General features: G+C 44.2%; 1 protein-coding gene across 2 annotated transcripts; it reads right to left on the bottom strand.

Annotated features, from left to right (window-relative positions):
* Positions 1-1,301: 1,301 nt before the first annotated feature.
* On the bottom strand, positions 1,302-15,962 carry NFIL3 (nuclear factor, interleukin 3 regulated). 2 transcript variants are annotated; one of them, XM_068552368.1, is made up of 2 exons: positions 15,941-15,962; positions 1,302-3,170 (listed from the first exon to the last, which is right to left on the bottom strand). In XM_068552368.1, exon 2 carries the CDS (start codon positions 2,989-2,991, stop codon positions 1,603-1,605), a length of 1,389 nt encoding a protein of 462 aa, XP_068408469.1. In that variant the 5' UTR covers positions 2,992-3,170; positions 15,941-15,962; the 3' UTR covers positions 1,302-1,602. The 2 variants fall into 2 exon arrangements, with proteins under 2 accessions (XP_068408469.1, XP_068408468.1); XM_068552367.1 differs by lacking the exon at positions 15,941-15,962 and adding an exon at positions 14,859-15,102.
* Positions 15,963-16,191: the final 229 nt, after the last annotated feature.

Here is a 16,191-nt window from a genome sequence, read left to right as displayed (position 1 = left end):
GATGGAAAAGAGTTATTACACAGCTATGATGCCAGACAAGAGTAGATGCTTACATAGCACTTTCACTAATTTGCAGAGAAAAGGCACTTACAGCTTGGACACCTCCTTAGATTGCCCCCTTCTTTCCAGCAGGCTAGAGAAACTCTCTGGTCTCATCTCCCTTGATTATATCAGGGGAAAAGCTAAAGTGTCAGACAATACTTGGCTGGCCTGCCTCGTCCTGGTCCCATGGGCGCTGCGAGAGTTTTTGGCAAGTTAACCTCTCAGAGTCTTAGTATTCTCCTTTATAAAGTCGGCACAATAATAAAATAAGAAGAATAACGAGATACTGCTGGACACAGGAGGGATGTGCTGTAGGTGGGCTACAAGGGGACACACAGGTCTGTATTCTACATGTTGGCCCTGGGACACAGCCTGCCTCTCTGAATCTGCCCCACCACAGTCCCTTCTCCCGCTCACCTCGTCCTGGGCTGGTGGATGGGAGATTCAGCTGTTTCTGTTGCAGCCTCCCCATCAGCCCCACTGCTGACCATTCAGGCTCCCCTCCCTCTGCTTGTGTCCAGTGACTCTATGTGGGCCTCTGTGTTTTCCTGGCTGCAGCTTCCTCCCTATCGAGGCCTACCTGATAGCCATCTTTCTTGGAATTCCTACGAAATTATGGTGGTCCAAGGCTTCCATCTCTTACTTTTTTAGTACAGTTATAGATTTATTTGGCTTCAAACACATTTTCTATCATTTTGGGGAACCATGTGAGTGGGAGGGCGAGGCGGTAGCATTTCCTCAGTTGACATCGTGAAACAGAAGTGTCACAGTATAATTCGGCTTTTTCTTTGGTTCCTAGTGAGTTTGGAATTGCTTATGTCATTCTTTATTTTTAAGGAGTAACATCTTAAACATCATCCAAGCTACATCTTAGATCCTTGAAATTATAAGACAAAATGACTAAGGAAGAGGGCATCCAAATATAACATACTCACCACAATAGCTATCATTAGCAATTAATAGGGGAGGTACCATGGCCATGGAGTAATTTAGTAAATTACTAGTCTCAAATGCAAGAAAATGCATTCCCCACCCCCTCTTCGCTACTCTCCCTCTTTGGAAGGTTTTCGAACTTATCACAGTCTGGGCCAAACTAGAAAAAGAAATATTATGTGTTGAACTTACGTTTTGGTTTTCCCTTATAGATGGGAGAAAATTCCCCCAAATAAGTAAAATGCAGAATATCTTAATACAGTATCCACTTTTGTAACTTAAATTGCTCTTTCTTTCCCATAAAATTAAGTGCAATGGAGCAGAAGTTCTGTGTTTGTCACCAATCCTTTATTGAAACTGGTAACTTACACACTTTATAATAGAACAACAAAAATAATGTTCAATATATACAGCCTTTGCAATGGACTATTTGACTATACACAAGGCAGAGTGATAACACAGTCTAATCTTCATAATAATTTGTGTACAGAAAGACACCCAACAGTCAACATGTGAACATTACAGTGAAATGACATCACAAGTCCAGTGAAAATTCAGCCTAATACAAAATGTACTATCTATTGCAAATGACATCTCTAAATGCCCAGAGCTTGTTCAGTAGTAATTTTACCCAGAGTCCGAAGCAGAGATTTGGTGTGTGGCTATAAGTCTTTTAAGTGAGACCACCTCTGCAGACAAGTTGGCTATCCCCTGCTTCAAAAACAAATTCTCTGGGTCAGAGACTTTGTAACCATTGTCTTTCACTTCGACCACTCCAGTTTTGTAACTATTCTGAGTTTTGCCATTAAGTTCTTTTTGATGCCAGTGTTCAGATTTGAGAGACCAATCTTGAATGTTAGTCACTTGCACTGAAAAGGGAGTGAGAGAAGAATGTACCAGATTGGGGGCATTATGCTTCTCAAGTTCGAAATGTCTCTTAGACGTCATGTCAACAGGCGAAGAAAGTTTTTGCGTGCCATCAAATTCGTGATCGAAGGCTTCCACTTTTATCTGCATGGCTTTGGCTTTAATCCGAAGCTTGTGTGGCAAGGCAGAGGAGTTCACTTCTGGAACCTTAACCACTGTGGGGTGGACACGCTGAAGTTCAACGGGAGAGTGTATTGGGCCCTTGGGAACCTGCTGCTCATCTTCTCCATCGGATGACTTTCCTACTGCACCTTCATCGGTTTCTGATGTCCTTGGAGAGTTACTGGAGGATCGGTTGACCTGCAGCAGAGGGGGAGAGTGTGAGTAGCCAGGAAAAGAATTCCCCATATAGTTCTGATACACGGCCGCTCGGTAGGCGCCCGGGTCATCTCTGGGCTCCCTGGCATAGCTCTCCAGTTCCATCGGCTCTTGCTTGATGACCTGGAACTTGCTTTCTGGGCTTCTGCAGCCACTCTGCCCAGGGCCCTCCTGCGAATGTTCTAGCGAAGACACTTCCGAAACATCAGACAGAGAGCTCTGTGGAGAGTGCTTGATGACAGAAATGCAACTGCTGGCCACCATCGAGGGCTCGTGCTCATCCACAAAGGCGCTCACGGTGGATTTGGAAGTCTGGTAGTCTTGAAAATACACAGCTGTAGAATTACTGAGTTTCTGAATCTCCTGGGCATAGGCTGTCGAGCTAATTAAACCAAACTTTAATTTTAGGGAAAGCAGTTCAGCTTTTAAAGTGGCGTTTTCTTCTCCCAGTGCAATGAGTTTGTTCTCCAAAACCAGGTCATTCAGTCGACGCTTCTCCCGAGACCTCTTGGCAGCTTCGTTATTTTTCCGCCTCTTTTCCCAATACATGGCGTCCTTCTTCTCGTCGGGAATGAATTCCCGTTTCCTCCGACATGCTGAAGATTTGTTTTTCCCCACACTTCCTTCATTGAGAAGGAGCTCTTCCCCTGTCGTCAAGTCTTCGGAGACTTCGGATAAGGCAGAATTAAGCACCATCATCTTGTCCACGCTGCTACCAGCATCAAGAGATGCCTGCTCCTTCTTGATGCTCTGCATGTTTCTCAGCTGCATCAGAAACAACCTTAACCTATATATGCGGTGCAGGAGAAGAAGTTATTTCCTCAGTATTCTCAAATGCTTTAAAAACTGCGGTTTAAAATCCATCAATATTCTTCTTCTTTTTGTTCTACCGTCCAGGATAAAGCTCTTGGGCTCCTCTCACTGAACGGAGTAGGGGTCTTCTAGGTTACCTGCAATACATGAAGAAAAACAGTTATCCATTTGGTAAATATTTATTACCAATTATGTACAAGAAAGTACACGAAGCATTGAGGGTTGATATTTCTGCCCTTCAAAAGAGTTTACAATCTTGCAAAGAAAATAAGTACCCAAATACCTATACGGCAAAGTTGTAAAGGACAAGTCCACAGTGAGACCTGTGGTCCAGGACAGTGAGAGAAAAAAACACATCTGCCCCAGGGAAAAACAGAGGAAGACTGTGTTTCAGGAGAAAAAATGGTGGGGTGGGGCATGTGGGGATAGGACATTACAGGAAGGAAATGACAGATCGCCTCTGGTTGGTAAGTTTTTAAATAGTACTTGCATCTTGTGGGGCTTCTGAATACTTTTAGATAGCACTTATATCACTGCCAAGCAAACAAGCTCACCTCATAAAAGGAACTTTTCCAAGTAAACCCCTTTAATGTCAGTAAACAAATTCTGTAATTACATGGAATCAAATATAAATGGAGCTAAATTTTTATTGCCACAAAAATAAAAATAAAAGCCACACAAACAACTGAGTTGTAGTTGTTTAATCTCTTATATGGCTGATGTCACGGTCATTCTGCCAAGTGACTCAGCACACCTGAAAAGGACTCTTCAATAAAGCCATCTCTTTTGACGCATTTGTGCTATGAGGTTAGAAATGTTCTTTTTTTTCTGGTTCCTTCAAATTGATTTATCATTCACTTAAGACTGAAGCATCCACAGTGCTTTTTTTGGTCCTGACAATTCTGTCATAATAGATTTCATTGATAAAGTAGCTTCAGACTAAAATAAACGCTTATTATTCAAAGGGATTTTTTTTTTTAAAGTACATTGCCTTCTTGAAACTTAAAATTATTTTAAACCAAGAGAATGTAATTATGGAAAGAATTTCTTTCCATTTTACTAATTAGTTTCAAACAAAATATAAGAACTCAAAAATAGAACCATCAACTAGCTTCCTTTTCCACTGATGACATATTTATAATCTGAACTTGGCCTGACAGGAGATAATAAATCCATATTAAGTTCCAATAACAATCTTCTCGTGGTCATTTTGGATCTGTCTTCCTGGACAGGGCTTCTCTGTTTAATTTTCCAGTAGGTAATACTTTCATAAAGGAGATATGGTAAGACAACTGTTCATTCGGCACTATCTGTATATGGCACTCTTCCTGCCCTATTAAAAAAGATTTAATGTTTTTGTTTTATGTCTCTCTTTCTTTCTTGTGCATAGTTTTATAATGACTAATGACGTTTAATTTTATCAGCTGGAAAAGACTGCCAGCTTCCTGTGTCTTTTCCAGAAGAAATAGAAGGAATGATGTAATAATTTCAGGATCATCAAGAATAAGGTTTAATGCCATGTTTCTGTCCATCAAATTGAGCCAATAGAAACAGTGAGTTGCAACTTAGCAAAACTTGTGATTACAAATACCGAGCTTCCGCTTGTTTTTGAAAATATAGCTTTAATGGGAAATGAAGGCAATGAGTATGCCACAGCAGGCCGTGATGGTGTAGAAAGGGGAGCTTCCTAGTTATCACTTAGTAAACAACACTGCTTCCTATATTTCAGGTTAGGTTTCTTGTTCTGATATGAAAACCCATTTTCCCTCAATATACTGAATGGATTCTTCCCTCCTGTCAAGAATTTGTATTCCCTAATCCAGTTAAGTCTTCCCCCCTGAAATCAAATGAATGTTGAAGCAGACTAAAAATTCCAGTTCCAGGAAGATAATTACATTGAACTTTTCCAAGATGGTTTTTAAATCTCCACTGTATCCCCAGATACTACTGTTTTTTAAAACATTATGCAGTTCCTTGCACACTATTATTCTGAGTATTTTCTCCACTTGAGACTCTTTCTCTTCCATGCATTTTTTAATTTGTCCCTTCCTTGGAGAAAAAAAAATTACATTCCTTTTACATTTCACCTCACCTATGAGTTTTTACAGTTATGCTTTTGAAATGCCCCACCATTCTGTGTTAGTTACTCTTCCTAAACTTTTCATTCTTTCATCATTTCATATCGTTTCATCATTTCAAACCTACATTGAGTGAGTTGGGACTCCTTTCAATCTACTGGTCCAAAGAATCGCGCTGAGTCCGGTGTGAGTGAGGGCGGGCAGGCAGCCCTTGCCACACTGCATAGAGAAAATAACACTACTTCCATTTAACAAAAATATCCCACTTGTCCTAAAATCTCTTAACCCATTTCTTCTGGGTGTCTAAGTACTGTATGTCCACTTTGTCATCTCTACGACTTTGTTGGTACATTCAAAACCTGCAGAAAAATCTCATTTCTTTTCAGTTAATCTTCTTCCTATTTGAATTTCACTATTTGTACTAGAATCTGGATTCTTCCTTCATCTGCACATATTAACTGCCTCTATGATTCCACCAGCAAATCACCCCATAACGACATTAGGATATTTTCTGTAATATTATTTATCAAATAACCTTGCAGTGTTGAAAAGAGTTTATCAGCAGTGCGAGAAACTGTAGAGAGAGGTGCTGATTTTGTACAATGTGTATCTTCCTACATGTTTGCTTTGTATGTCCAACTAGACTGCAAATCAGTTCAGGGTGCAAATTAATATATTTGTATCCTAGCAACAAACTGAACCTATTAGGTGCTCAACATCTGATTGACAGTCACTCATTTACCTTATATAAGAGAGCTTTGCACCAAAAACACTTTGTTGATACATTCTTTTAAATCTGATATTACATAAATTCTAAAAAAGATATTTAACTTAGTAACAGAGAGCTTCTCTTGTTCATTACTTGATTTACTCAACACATATGGAGCACCTACTATATACCTGGCACTGAGCAAGACTGGGGGCACATAAAGAGGGAAGGAAGAATCAAACTCCCAAGAGTCAAGGGACCCCTTCGTCTTTGGTGGGAGACAGGCTTGTGAATACAGCGCTCATCCAGGGGTGTGCTAGGAGCACCGCCAACATGGGGGGTTGGTGCACATATCACATTGTTTCTAGCCGCACTGCTTTTTTCTTTGTATGGTGATAATAAAAACAATTATAACAGGTGCCATTTACTCAACACTGACTATACAACAGGCACTGTGAGCCTGGCCTGTCATTATTTCACTGCCCTCATAATAACCACTTTCAGATGAGAAAACTAAGGCTCAGAGAAGTTAAGCAACTTGCCCAGTGTCACACAGCTAGTTAAGCGGCACTGCTAAGATTCCAGGACAGCCCTGACCCCAATCCAATTCCTCTAACAGTACCCATTCCTGTACTCCCAGAGGGTTGTTCTGGTGTGTATCCCTGCAATGCATCTCATTTACATACAGTTCCTTTCTGTGTTACTCTCATTTCTGGGTAATATATCTCCATTTACTAAGTGAACTTTGGGGGCAGTAAAGCACTATTAGATGCTGCCAGAACTTCTTTAAGACAACAAAGGTACCATCTGGAACTTTTTTCCGGCTTCCACAGAGTTGTTGTACAGCTTGCAAGTATTTAATGAATTGAGAAAACATTCTAAATTTTCATATCTCTGCTAAAATTTTAATCTCCGGGCAAACCTACATGCTAAAATAATTAGAAGGAAAAAAATTATAGCTATTAGCATTGTCACCTGTGATTTTTTGGTACACAACCAAAATGTATCCATTTTCAACATGGTGGGAGAGGGCAGTTAAAACACAGAGAGACTGAGTGACTTTCCCAAGACCATGCGGCACTAGAGGGCAGAGATGTTGAGGGCAAAGAATCTATTTGTGCCCTTCAACAATAAATTTAAATTAAAGTGAATGGACAGGTGGTTTACAATGCCTTCTAAAGACATCAGTTTTTATGCTCAACTAACTAATGACTTTATTTCAGATTCCAGTGTTCTCCCTTATGATTAATTTAACAGTCATTTCACCTCTGCCTCATGTTTTCAGATCACCACTAACGCTGTGTTACATCAGTCACCACTAGTTTCCTTTCTGGTGAGTAATTGCCACTAAATGACAATTCTATGATGCTGGTGTGTTCAGCACGATCAGCTTCATTACACGCGTTAGATAATATGGGTGCTTCTCAAAAACACAAATAAAAGGAGAAATTCAAGAGGAGGAGTCATCACATTCTAATGACATATTTTCCCACACCTAACTCGGATGTACCATTGCTAATTAATGCTTTTTCGTAGTACATCACACTATTTCTACAGGCAGGAGTTATGTTTCATAAACCCAGATTTTAAAGTCTATTTAAGTCAGATGACCTAAATATTGTTTTTAATTAAGCTAAATTTGGTTTAGAAAATTCTCTAAAAGAATAAAGCTTTACAACACAAATTCTAGCCCAAATTTCTTTTTGAGGAGGGACCTTATGACTTATGTTTACAATGACAGACCTGTATCTTCCCTGGCTGCCAACACATCTCTCAGAGAAATCTTGGTGGACAATTCAAACTTGTTACAAAACAAGAAGAGGAGAAACATTTTGTTTCAAGCATCTAAAATCTTACTAATAGCTTAGACGCTAAAATCTATGAGAAAAATTCGTTATTATCTCTTTAAAGAGATTGCAAATTGCTTCTATTTTATACTTTGATTTTAACATTCTGTCAATACAAGATGAAATACTATTTGATGTGCCCAATGATTTGGAAATATTTTCATAGAACTACCTCATTTTCCCTCTACTCTCTGAAGGTACTGTTTACACCCTCAGAGGTATAGTATAGATACCATTAAAGAAAAAAATTCTTTTATGTTAAACTACAAACCATCTCTCTACTAAGAGGCAGTTGCTCATTTTTGAGATAAGTGCCATTTTAGTGAAAAAATAAAGTTAATGAATCAATTCACAGCTCTTTAAACTAGTAATACTAGCAAATGCTAATAACCTACATTTTCTTCCTGTGGGTAAAATCCATGACATGATTGTTTCAATAAAATGCTTTACTTCTTTTCATGTATGAAAATAAAATCTAGGGGGGAGTGGGGGATGAAAAAACTAAGGAAACATTGAAGTTGCATGAGGATTTTCTAATCAGGCTGAAAAATAAAATGCTTTTTAAATTAAGAAAACTATGTTAAACCTCTTTAAGTGCCAGTGAAGTGCCTCCCATTAATAATATAATTCTGTATCTAGTAACACAGACTCTGAAGTCAGAGAGAAATGTATAGTTGATCAAGCTATGAACACACACATAAACAGACTTTCACACTTTGCCAAAATCTATCCTATCATAGCAACAAACTGGCCTACTTTTTCTATTTGGGTACTTCTGCAAATGAATGTGTCAAAACCAGAGCAAGTTTATGATAAATGAAAATATTTCAAGTTTCTTGCCCTTTCATCCTCAACAAAGTACTACTTGAAAATTAGATTTAAACTTAATAAATATGATGACAACACTGCATTTTATTATAGCATTGATATAATTTAAGGGATTGAAATATGAACTAGTATGACCTGACTTTTTTTACTATTATTATTTTATTTATTTATTTATTTATTTATTTATTTATTTATTTATTTATTCATTCATTCTTATTTTTGGCTGTGTTGGGTCTTCGTTTCTGTGCAAGGGCTTTCTCTAGTTGCGGCAAGCGGGGGCCACTCTTCATCGCGGTGCGCAGGCCTCTCACTATAGCGGCCTCTCTTGTTGCGGAGCACAGGCTCCAGACGCGCAGGCTCAGTAATTGTGGCTCACGGGCTCAGTAATTGTGGCTCACGGGCTCAGTCGCTCCGCAGCATGTGGGATCCTCCCAGACCAGGGCTCGAACCCATGTCCCCTGCACTGGCAGGCAGATTCTCAACCACTGCGCCACCAGGGAAGCCCCGACCTGACGTTCTTTTATAAAAAGAGGCTACTGTTTGTACTCTAACTCTCAATGAAAATATTCTGAAGACTGCTCAGGGCAAATGCATAGATGCTAACACATCCAAACAACTTCAAGGCTTGAGGGAGGGGAACTGGGAGGATGGGGGTGATGAAATACTAATGCCTTATGAAAAATTCTGCATTCACTTCAAAATGGGGACCATTTGTTTTCTTGAAAGTTTCAAAAGGATAATTTATCAGTCTAGCAACTAATTTGAAATCTTAAGGGACATGGGTAATTATGAAGTTACCCAGTTATAGGAAATTCTGCAACAGGTAAGTAATACCAGACTACATGCAACATGGGATAATGATGTTCCGGAAAAATGGGGTGCATGCAGAGTTGGTTGAGGAAATGGTATGGTAGGGCAAGGTTTTGAATGTCCCTAATTATAGTGAAGAATCATTCCAATTTTCCTCAGCTTGACTTTTTAATTTCTTGTTCACTTTCCTTCCCAGTGAGCAGACGATTACAAATGTCATTTATTATGTGCCTCATGAATAGAATAAATTATTTTAAATGTTTATTTTTAGTGTTTATTTGAAGGCTACTTAACTCCAGCTTTAGATCCCTAGAAAGTTAATTAATAAAAGACACCGTGTTCTGATAACTAAAAGGCTTATAAACATCATTCTGCTTCCAATGAAAATGAGTCCTCAAAGCACAGATTATTATGAAAGGCATCTAGTAAATCCCTACTAAACTTTCTTATCATAAAAACAAGCTAGCATACTCTAATTAAAATCATATGAGAAACAGTAATTTTTTAACTACAAGAAAGGTATTTGTAATGAAATTTGAGAGATAATTGGGGGGGGGTGGCAATACAAGCTCATTTTGAAACTGGAAAACTCTTATGTAATGTCTGTGATCAAAGGTCAATGTCTTTCGACATTCTTATACAAGTCCAATCTGGATAAAAATCAACTCAAATATAATTTAGAAAAATAACAGGATATCAAACAATGTGTTAACCCTGTGAAATACAGGCATACCTTACAAAAACAAGAAATGAATATTAAAGGAAACTTCAATTACATTGTTTCTGTCATATTTTGAACTGAATCCCAAGTGTGCTCTCATTCCTTAATACAAATTAAAAATAAACAACTTTGAACAGCATCAATGCCATCTGGATTACAATGGAAATAATGAAGTATGTGTGATTTTACTAGGGTAAAAATAAAGCCTCGGCAATATGACTGCACCTTTTCCATTCCATGCTGCAATCACATTCACGTCTCAGAACGGACTCTATGGACCAAAGCAAGGTCAACTAGAAATATCCACTCAGCTGGTGAGTCAGGCACATTGCTCAACATGGGAAAGGGCCTGAACAAAGGGTTTTAATTTTCAGCTTGTTGCATCATAGTGATGTTATAATTGCACTTCGCAAAGATAAGTCTTTAACACAGAAAAGGAAATTGTTTCAAAAACTCCAGTGAGCTGGCACTCACACTCAGGGAAGGGACAGAGACAGAGGGTCACCCCACCCCCCCCCCAATCCCCTTTTCAGTCTCCTGGCCTGGGCTGCTAATCAATTTCTCTTGGCCTCCACTTCCTCATGTCTAAAATGGGGACGATAATAGAACAGTCAACACAGTGCCTGGCACGGGCAGGGTACATGTTTAGCAAATATTAGCTCTTCATCTCATTTCTGAAGAATGAGCAGCATCAAGGAAACAATGATGATGATTAGTTCTAGGCCTAATTTTTGCATCTCGTAATTCTTAGTGAAGCACTGCCCTATGTTGCAAGTGTAAGGGTAAACCAAACGAAATTTACTTCTGTGTTAGTCAAAAGGGCCAACCATCAGCAGTTGGGGCATGTCCTACCGTTTTAACCATACAGGCTGCACACACTCCCTCCCAACATAGCTCATCTGTGAGGTCTAACCAGCCTCTGATCTCAGACTAGATTTTTAGATGCAGAGATTATCCAGGACCAGGAAAACCATCACAGAGAGGTAAAGGGAACTGAAAAAAGGCAGCTGTTTGGCACTTTTTACACCATTCCTGCTACCATCAACTCACCTCTCCCCGTTCCTTTAAACAGTTCCCCCAAACATTAACCCAATGAATGACTTGGGTAGTCTGAGGTTCTGCAATCCTGTCAGGAATTCCCTTCAAACTAAAATTACCATCAAACGTAATGGCAAATAGTTTTGAGAAAAAAAATTAATCATTATTAGAACAAAAAAGTACAGTATTTCAAAAAGAATCTTTTTTTTTTTAACATTTTTTGATGTGGACCATTTTTAAAGTCTTTATTGAATTTGTTACAATATTGCTTCTGTTTTGTGTTTTGGTTTTTTGGCCCCGAGGTATGTGGGATCTTAGCTCCCTGGCCAGGGATGGAACCTGCACCCCCTGGATTGGAAGGTGAAGTCTTAACCACTGGACTATCACGGAAGTCCCAAGAAGAATCATTAACTATAGGCTTAGTTCAAACTTTATTCCTTATTGCACAGAGACTTGAAAAATGAAGGTGAATACCTTTATTAAAATATGTATATGTATATATATGTGTGTGTGTGTATATATATATATATATATATATATATAGTTCCTGGTCACTTATACAGGAAGCATTTACTGAGCTCCCCACAACCGCCCAGCTAAACAGGTTTTATTCCCTCAGTTTACCCTGGAGGCCTATGGAAATCAGGGCAGTGCCCAAGATCACAGGTTGGGGCCTGGGACCCAGCTCTTCTGAGCCCACAGCCTGTGTTCTTATTTAGCACTTCACTGTTTCCTAACTACTGACTGGCCTGAAACTTAAGAGAGAAACCATTAGGGATCGGGTGTAGGATTTGATCCCACAGAAGCCAACTTTTCAACAAGCTCTGCGCTGATGCGCTTTCAGAGAACATCTGTGACGCTGCCCTGAATTCACTGCGATTTATTGCATGAGCACAGCCTCAGAAGACTTATTGCCAGGATGAAAGTACTATAGTCTTATATAGCAGGACAGCGGCATCCACACAAGTGTTTTGATTTTTTAAAATTTTGAACTCGCGGGATTTGAGTTCTCTCTACTCTAGCCTTTGACCACATAAAGGTTCCAAAAAAACAAAAAATACATCTACTCGACTGGCTACAGTCAAGATGGGGTTCTCCTCGTCACCACCACCAATACTGGACCGCCCCTCCCCCCAATTTTTGTGGTCTGTTGACATCTGGAGGTTTTCTTAGGTCTTTTTCACTTCACGAGGATCAGAAGCCCTCGGCTCCGACATACAATGAAGCCTCCCCGAACAAAGGTTCCTGCGGTGCTCAGAAGCTCAGCGCGCAAAAAGCAATAAGGCAGGCCCCTGGAGCTGCGGAGCGGCCTCGCCCTGGGTCCCTCCTGTCCCTCCCGCTCTTCTGGCTCCCCTCCCGCTGCTCCGGCTGCCCTCCCGTCCTCCCCCTCCCTCCTCCTGCCCAAGCGAACCCAGAGCGCATCGCACTCTCGGGTCCCGGGCGGTCCCTCCGCGCCCCCCCACCCCCACCCCGCGCCTCTCCAGGACCCGCCCCCGCCGGGTGGGCGGCGCAGCGGGGCCTTGGCGCCGCCAGGACCCCCGCGCCAGAACAAAGGAATGTGAGGAGGGGGCGAGGAGGAGCAGCACAGGCCGCCTTGCAGCCCCCGTCCAAGCGCCGCCCAAGGGCGCTCCCTGCTGCTAACCGAGGTCCGCGCCCGCCACCCCCACATCGCCCCCAGACCCCAAGGGCCCGCAGGAGGCAGGGGCGGGCCGGGTGGCAAGGGAGCACCCCTGAGGTCGCGATCGGAAGGTGGCGCTACGCGGCCCCCTGCAGGCCCGGGGCTCCCGGCCTGCACTCCAAAGTAGGTCGGGGTCTGACATTCAGGGCCTGGAGCAATATTAGCTTCTTGGAAAGCGACTTCAATTACTTGAGGTGATAAATTTGTTCCAGAGGTGAATCTCTGTACTACGTCCCCTCCTCTGCCCCCCTCCCACCGAAAAACCGTCCACAACCCTGATTTTTAGTTATTTTAATATTACATTAGGGGAAAATAAATCTGACATACACACACCATCATATACATATACTCACATACACACTACGTAAGAGTCCAGGGACAAATTTAAAATCTGGGTACATTATATATTCATATAATCCTCACACGAATAAAACTAGGATATCCACCAAAAAAATACAATCTACTAACCTATATCTGTTTCCCATAAATCATATTTGGTCTGGAGAAAATAAAAATACGATGTGAAACAAATACTGTGACCCCATTCGCTGCTGTTATTTACAAAAGCCAAGACCAGAAGATGACACTCGGCCATCCCCTGCTGTTCTCAGGGAACAGCACTTTCCTAAAGTGTCCTTTAAAAAGATAAATGGGAGTCGGCATCCAGCAAGTCACCGGGCTCTGCGAAATGCCTTCCTAAAAATACAATCTTATCAAAGGTCTCCGAAGGCGTGGAGTTAAAACTACAGCAAATGGCCTTGAACTTGTATTTGCACACAGCCCTGGAGAAAACGCCAGAAATAGCGCTGTGAGGCCACAATTGTTAAAATGTGATAGGGCTAAATTTAGAAGAACGCACATTTCATTTAGGGCAAAAGACACACATTCGGCTGCATGAGCAAACTCAATGCTTACCCAGTTGTCTACTTTCCTGTTTAAAATATCCTTTAAAAAAAAAAACTGTTACAGTGACATTTTAAAGGCTGAGATCGTCCTACTTTCTTTGTAGCAAGATTATAAAATCACGTAATTAGCTCCCTCTTCCTGTGCTCACTGCCAGCAAATTCGTCCGTTACATAATACAACATTTCCAGGAAACTATTATGTGATCTGTCTTGTGTCTGAAAAAGCAATGACAATAAGGTGAGAAAAAGGGCTGATCGAATGGGATGCATTAAAATTAGGAAGGTGGGGAGGTGAACGTCACAATGGTTCGTCCCAGGTTTAAAGATAATAGCTCAGAACACCTAAGGGACGAGCTCGGGTAGTATCCAAGATCAGCATACAAACCGAGGAATTCTTCCTTTTATGTTTTGCAGGAGTGTTTAAAAATACATCTTTTTTATTTGGGACGTAGGTATATACAGGTAAGTAACGATCCAATATCCAACGCGGCGCTAAAATTACCAAATCATTGCACACGTACGCGCACATTCCCACATCAGCCCGTAATCCTTGCCAATATTTCACTGTGGGCAGATTATGCAATGTATGCAAGTACAAATCCCACAACCTCCCCGAGCGCTGGTAAAACACGCTGACGACAAACAGGGTGGAAAACGTCTGTGCAGACTCAGCCCCGGACACAAACAAACGCAGCGCAGGCATTCTCCGAATGCCGTCACCATCCAAGCTACCGACGCTCTTTCTCAACGAGAAAATCAAGAATCTTCCCCATTACTCAGCTCCCCTCCTCTCCGCGCCGCCAGCCCCGCAGAAGGGACGAGAAAGGAAAGAGCGCTGCCCTTCCCCACGAGAAGGCTCAGCCTCGGCTCAGCCTCCCCGGCGCTCTTCTCTATCAAAACATCAATTTTCCTGAAATCAGGAGACATTATGCAACAGCAGCGGGGGGAGCGCAAGCCAGCCCGGACTACGTGCCGGAGCGAGGGCGCTGCAATCAAAGCAGCCACCTTAAGGTGGCGAGTCCCCTCCTGACAAGGCAGCAAAAGTTTATGTAATGAATGCCCCGCGCACACTCGCAGCCGCCGGCCAGCCCCGCGCACAGCCGAACCCCGCGCACAGCCTGGCCCGCGCCCCGCGCCAGCCGGCCGCGCGCCCCGGGAGCGGGCGGGGAGCGGGGCGCCGGGCCCGGGCCAGCGGTGGGCGGAGCGCTTACCGTGTTCCTGCTCTCAGGGCGGCGAGCTGGGGTGGCGTGGAGAAAGAACGGGGGCCGTGAGTGAAGCCGGCGGCGTTCGGGGATCAGGGTCCGGCCGGGCCTCCAGGGCGGCAGGCGGAGGCGAGGGCGCGGCGCGGGAGGCGGGCGGCGCGCCGGGTCCGCGGGCGCCGTGGCCGCGCCGGGAGATGTGTGTTAGTAGGTCAGTTCCGAGCGCGGCGCTACGTCGCCGACCGCCAGCCCGCCGTGACGGGCGGCCCCGGCCCCAATCGCCGAGCCCGCACCCGCCCCCAGCCCGCCGCCAATGGCCGCGGCCAGGGGAGGCAGGCTCTCCGAGGCCCCGCCCTCGTCCCGCCCTCACCCACTCCCCCTCCCGGCAGCGCCACCGGCAGCCCGCGTCCCTTCCCGGACGCTGCCACCGCCGCCGCCCGAGCGCCAGGACGCCCAGCGCCCGGCGCCCTGCGCCCCGCTCCAGGGTTGCGCAACGGCCGGAGCGGCCGTCTCGACCGGAGCGAGCATGGGGAGGGGCCCGAGACCCCCGCCTCACTGTCCCGCTCCCCTCACCGCCTCCTTCGCCCTCTCGGTCACCGAGGTGCCTCTCTGAGCCCAGCGACCCTCGCTCACTCGCAGAGGCGCGCGTTTCGTCTCCCCGAGCGCGCAGCCGGCCAAGCTACCTGTTGCCGACCGAGTGCGGAGCCGAGGGCCGCAGGCTGCCGCGGCCCGGGCGTGGCAGGGACCTCCGCCTTCCCCCTTCCCTCACACTCCGGGAGGACCCCTCCTCCTTGGGGTAGGCGAGAGGGGAGGCGGGGGCGCTGGCGAACGGCCAGAAGCCGGGGCGAGCAGCAGAGGGGAGGGGGCCGGGCGGCCGTTCCGAGCCCCGCGGTGCTGCGTAGGCAGAGATTACAAAGCCCGGCGCGTCTCCCCTGAGAGCGCGACTGCCCGGAGAGAGGGGGCGGATGGAGGGGAGAAAGCGCAACGCACGAACACCGCCCCCTCCACTATTAGGACGAAGATGATGGCTGCAAAGTTGTTGCGTAAGACGACTGGCAAACCAAGCTGGCTGAGGTCCATCGGCACCCACCCACCTCGTTCCTCGGCCACGCCGAGAGTGGCTGCCCGGGGTGCGGGTCCGCGGGGTTCGCCCAGCTGGTACGCCCGCTGGCGTTTGCTGCTGGGGTTTGAGACGGCCGCTCAGGATCTCTTAATCTCGAAGCTAGGAGCAAGTCTGTCATTTCTCCCTCTAACTGGATGTGGTTGTCTTCTCCCCCAAATTCCCGGGCTACGTAAGAGACCTAAAGAAATGGGAGAAAGGGCACCTCGCGGCGAGTTAAATCAT

The sequence above is a fragment of the Eschrichtius robustus genome, chromosome 10, assembly GCF_028021215.1.
Source record: "Eschrichtius robustus isolate mEscRob2 chromosome 10, mEscRob2.pri, whole genome shotgun sequence".
Taxonomy (NCBI): domain Eukaryota; kingdom Metazoa; phylum Chordata; class Mammalia; order Artiodactyla; family Eschrichtiidae; genus Eschrichtius; species Eschrichtius robustus.
This window is presented reverse-complemented; position numbering and strand designations above follow the sequence as displayed.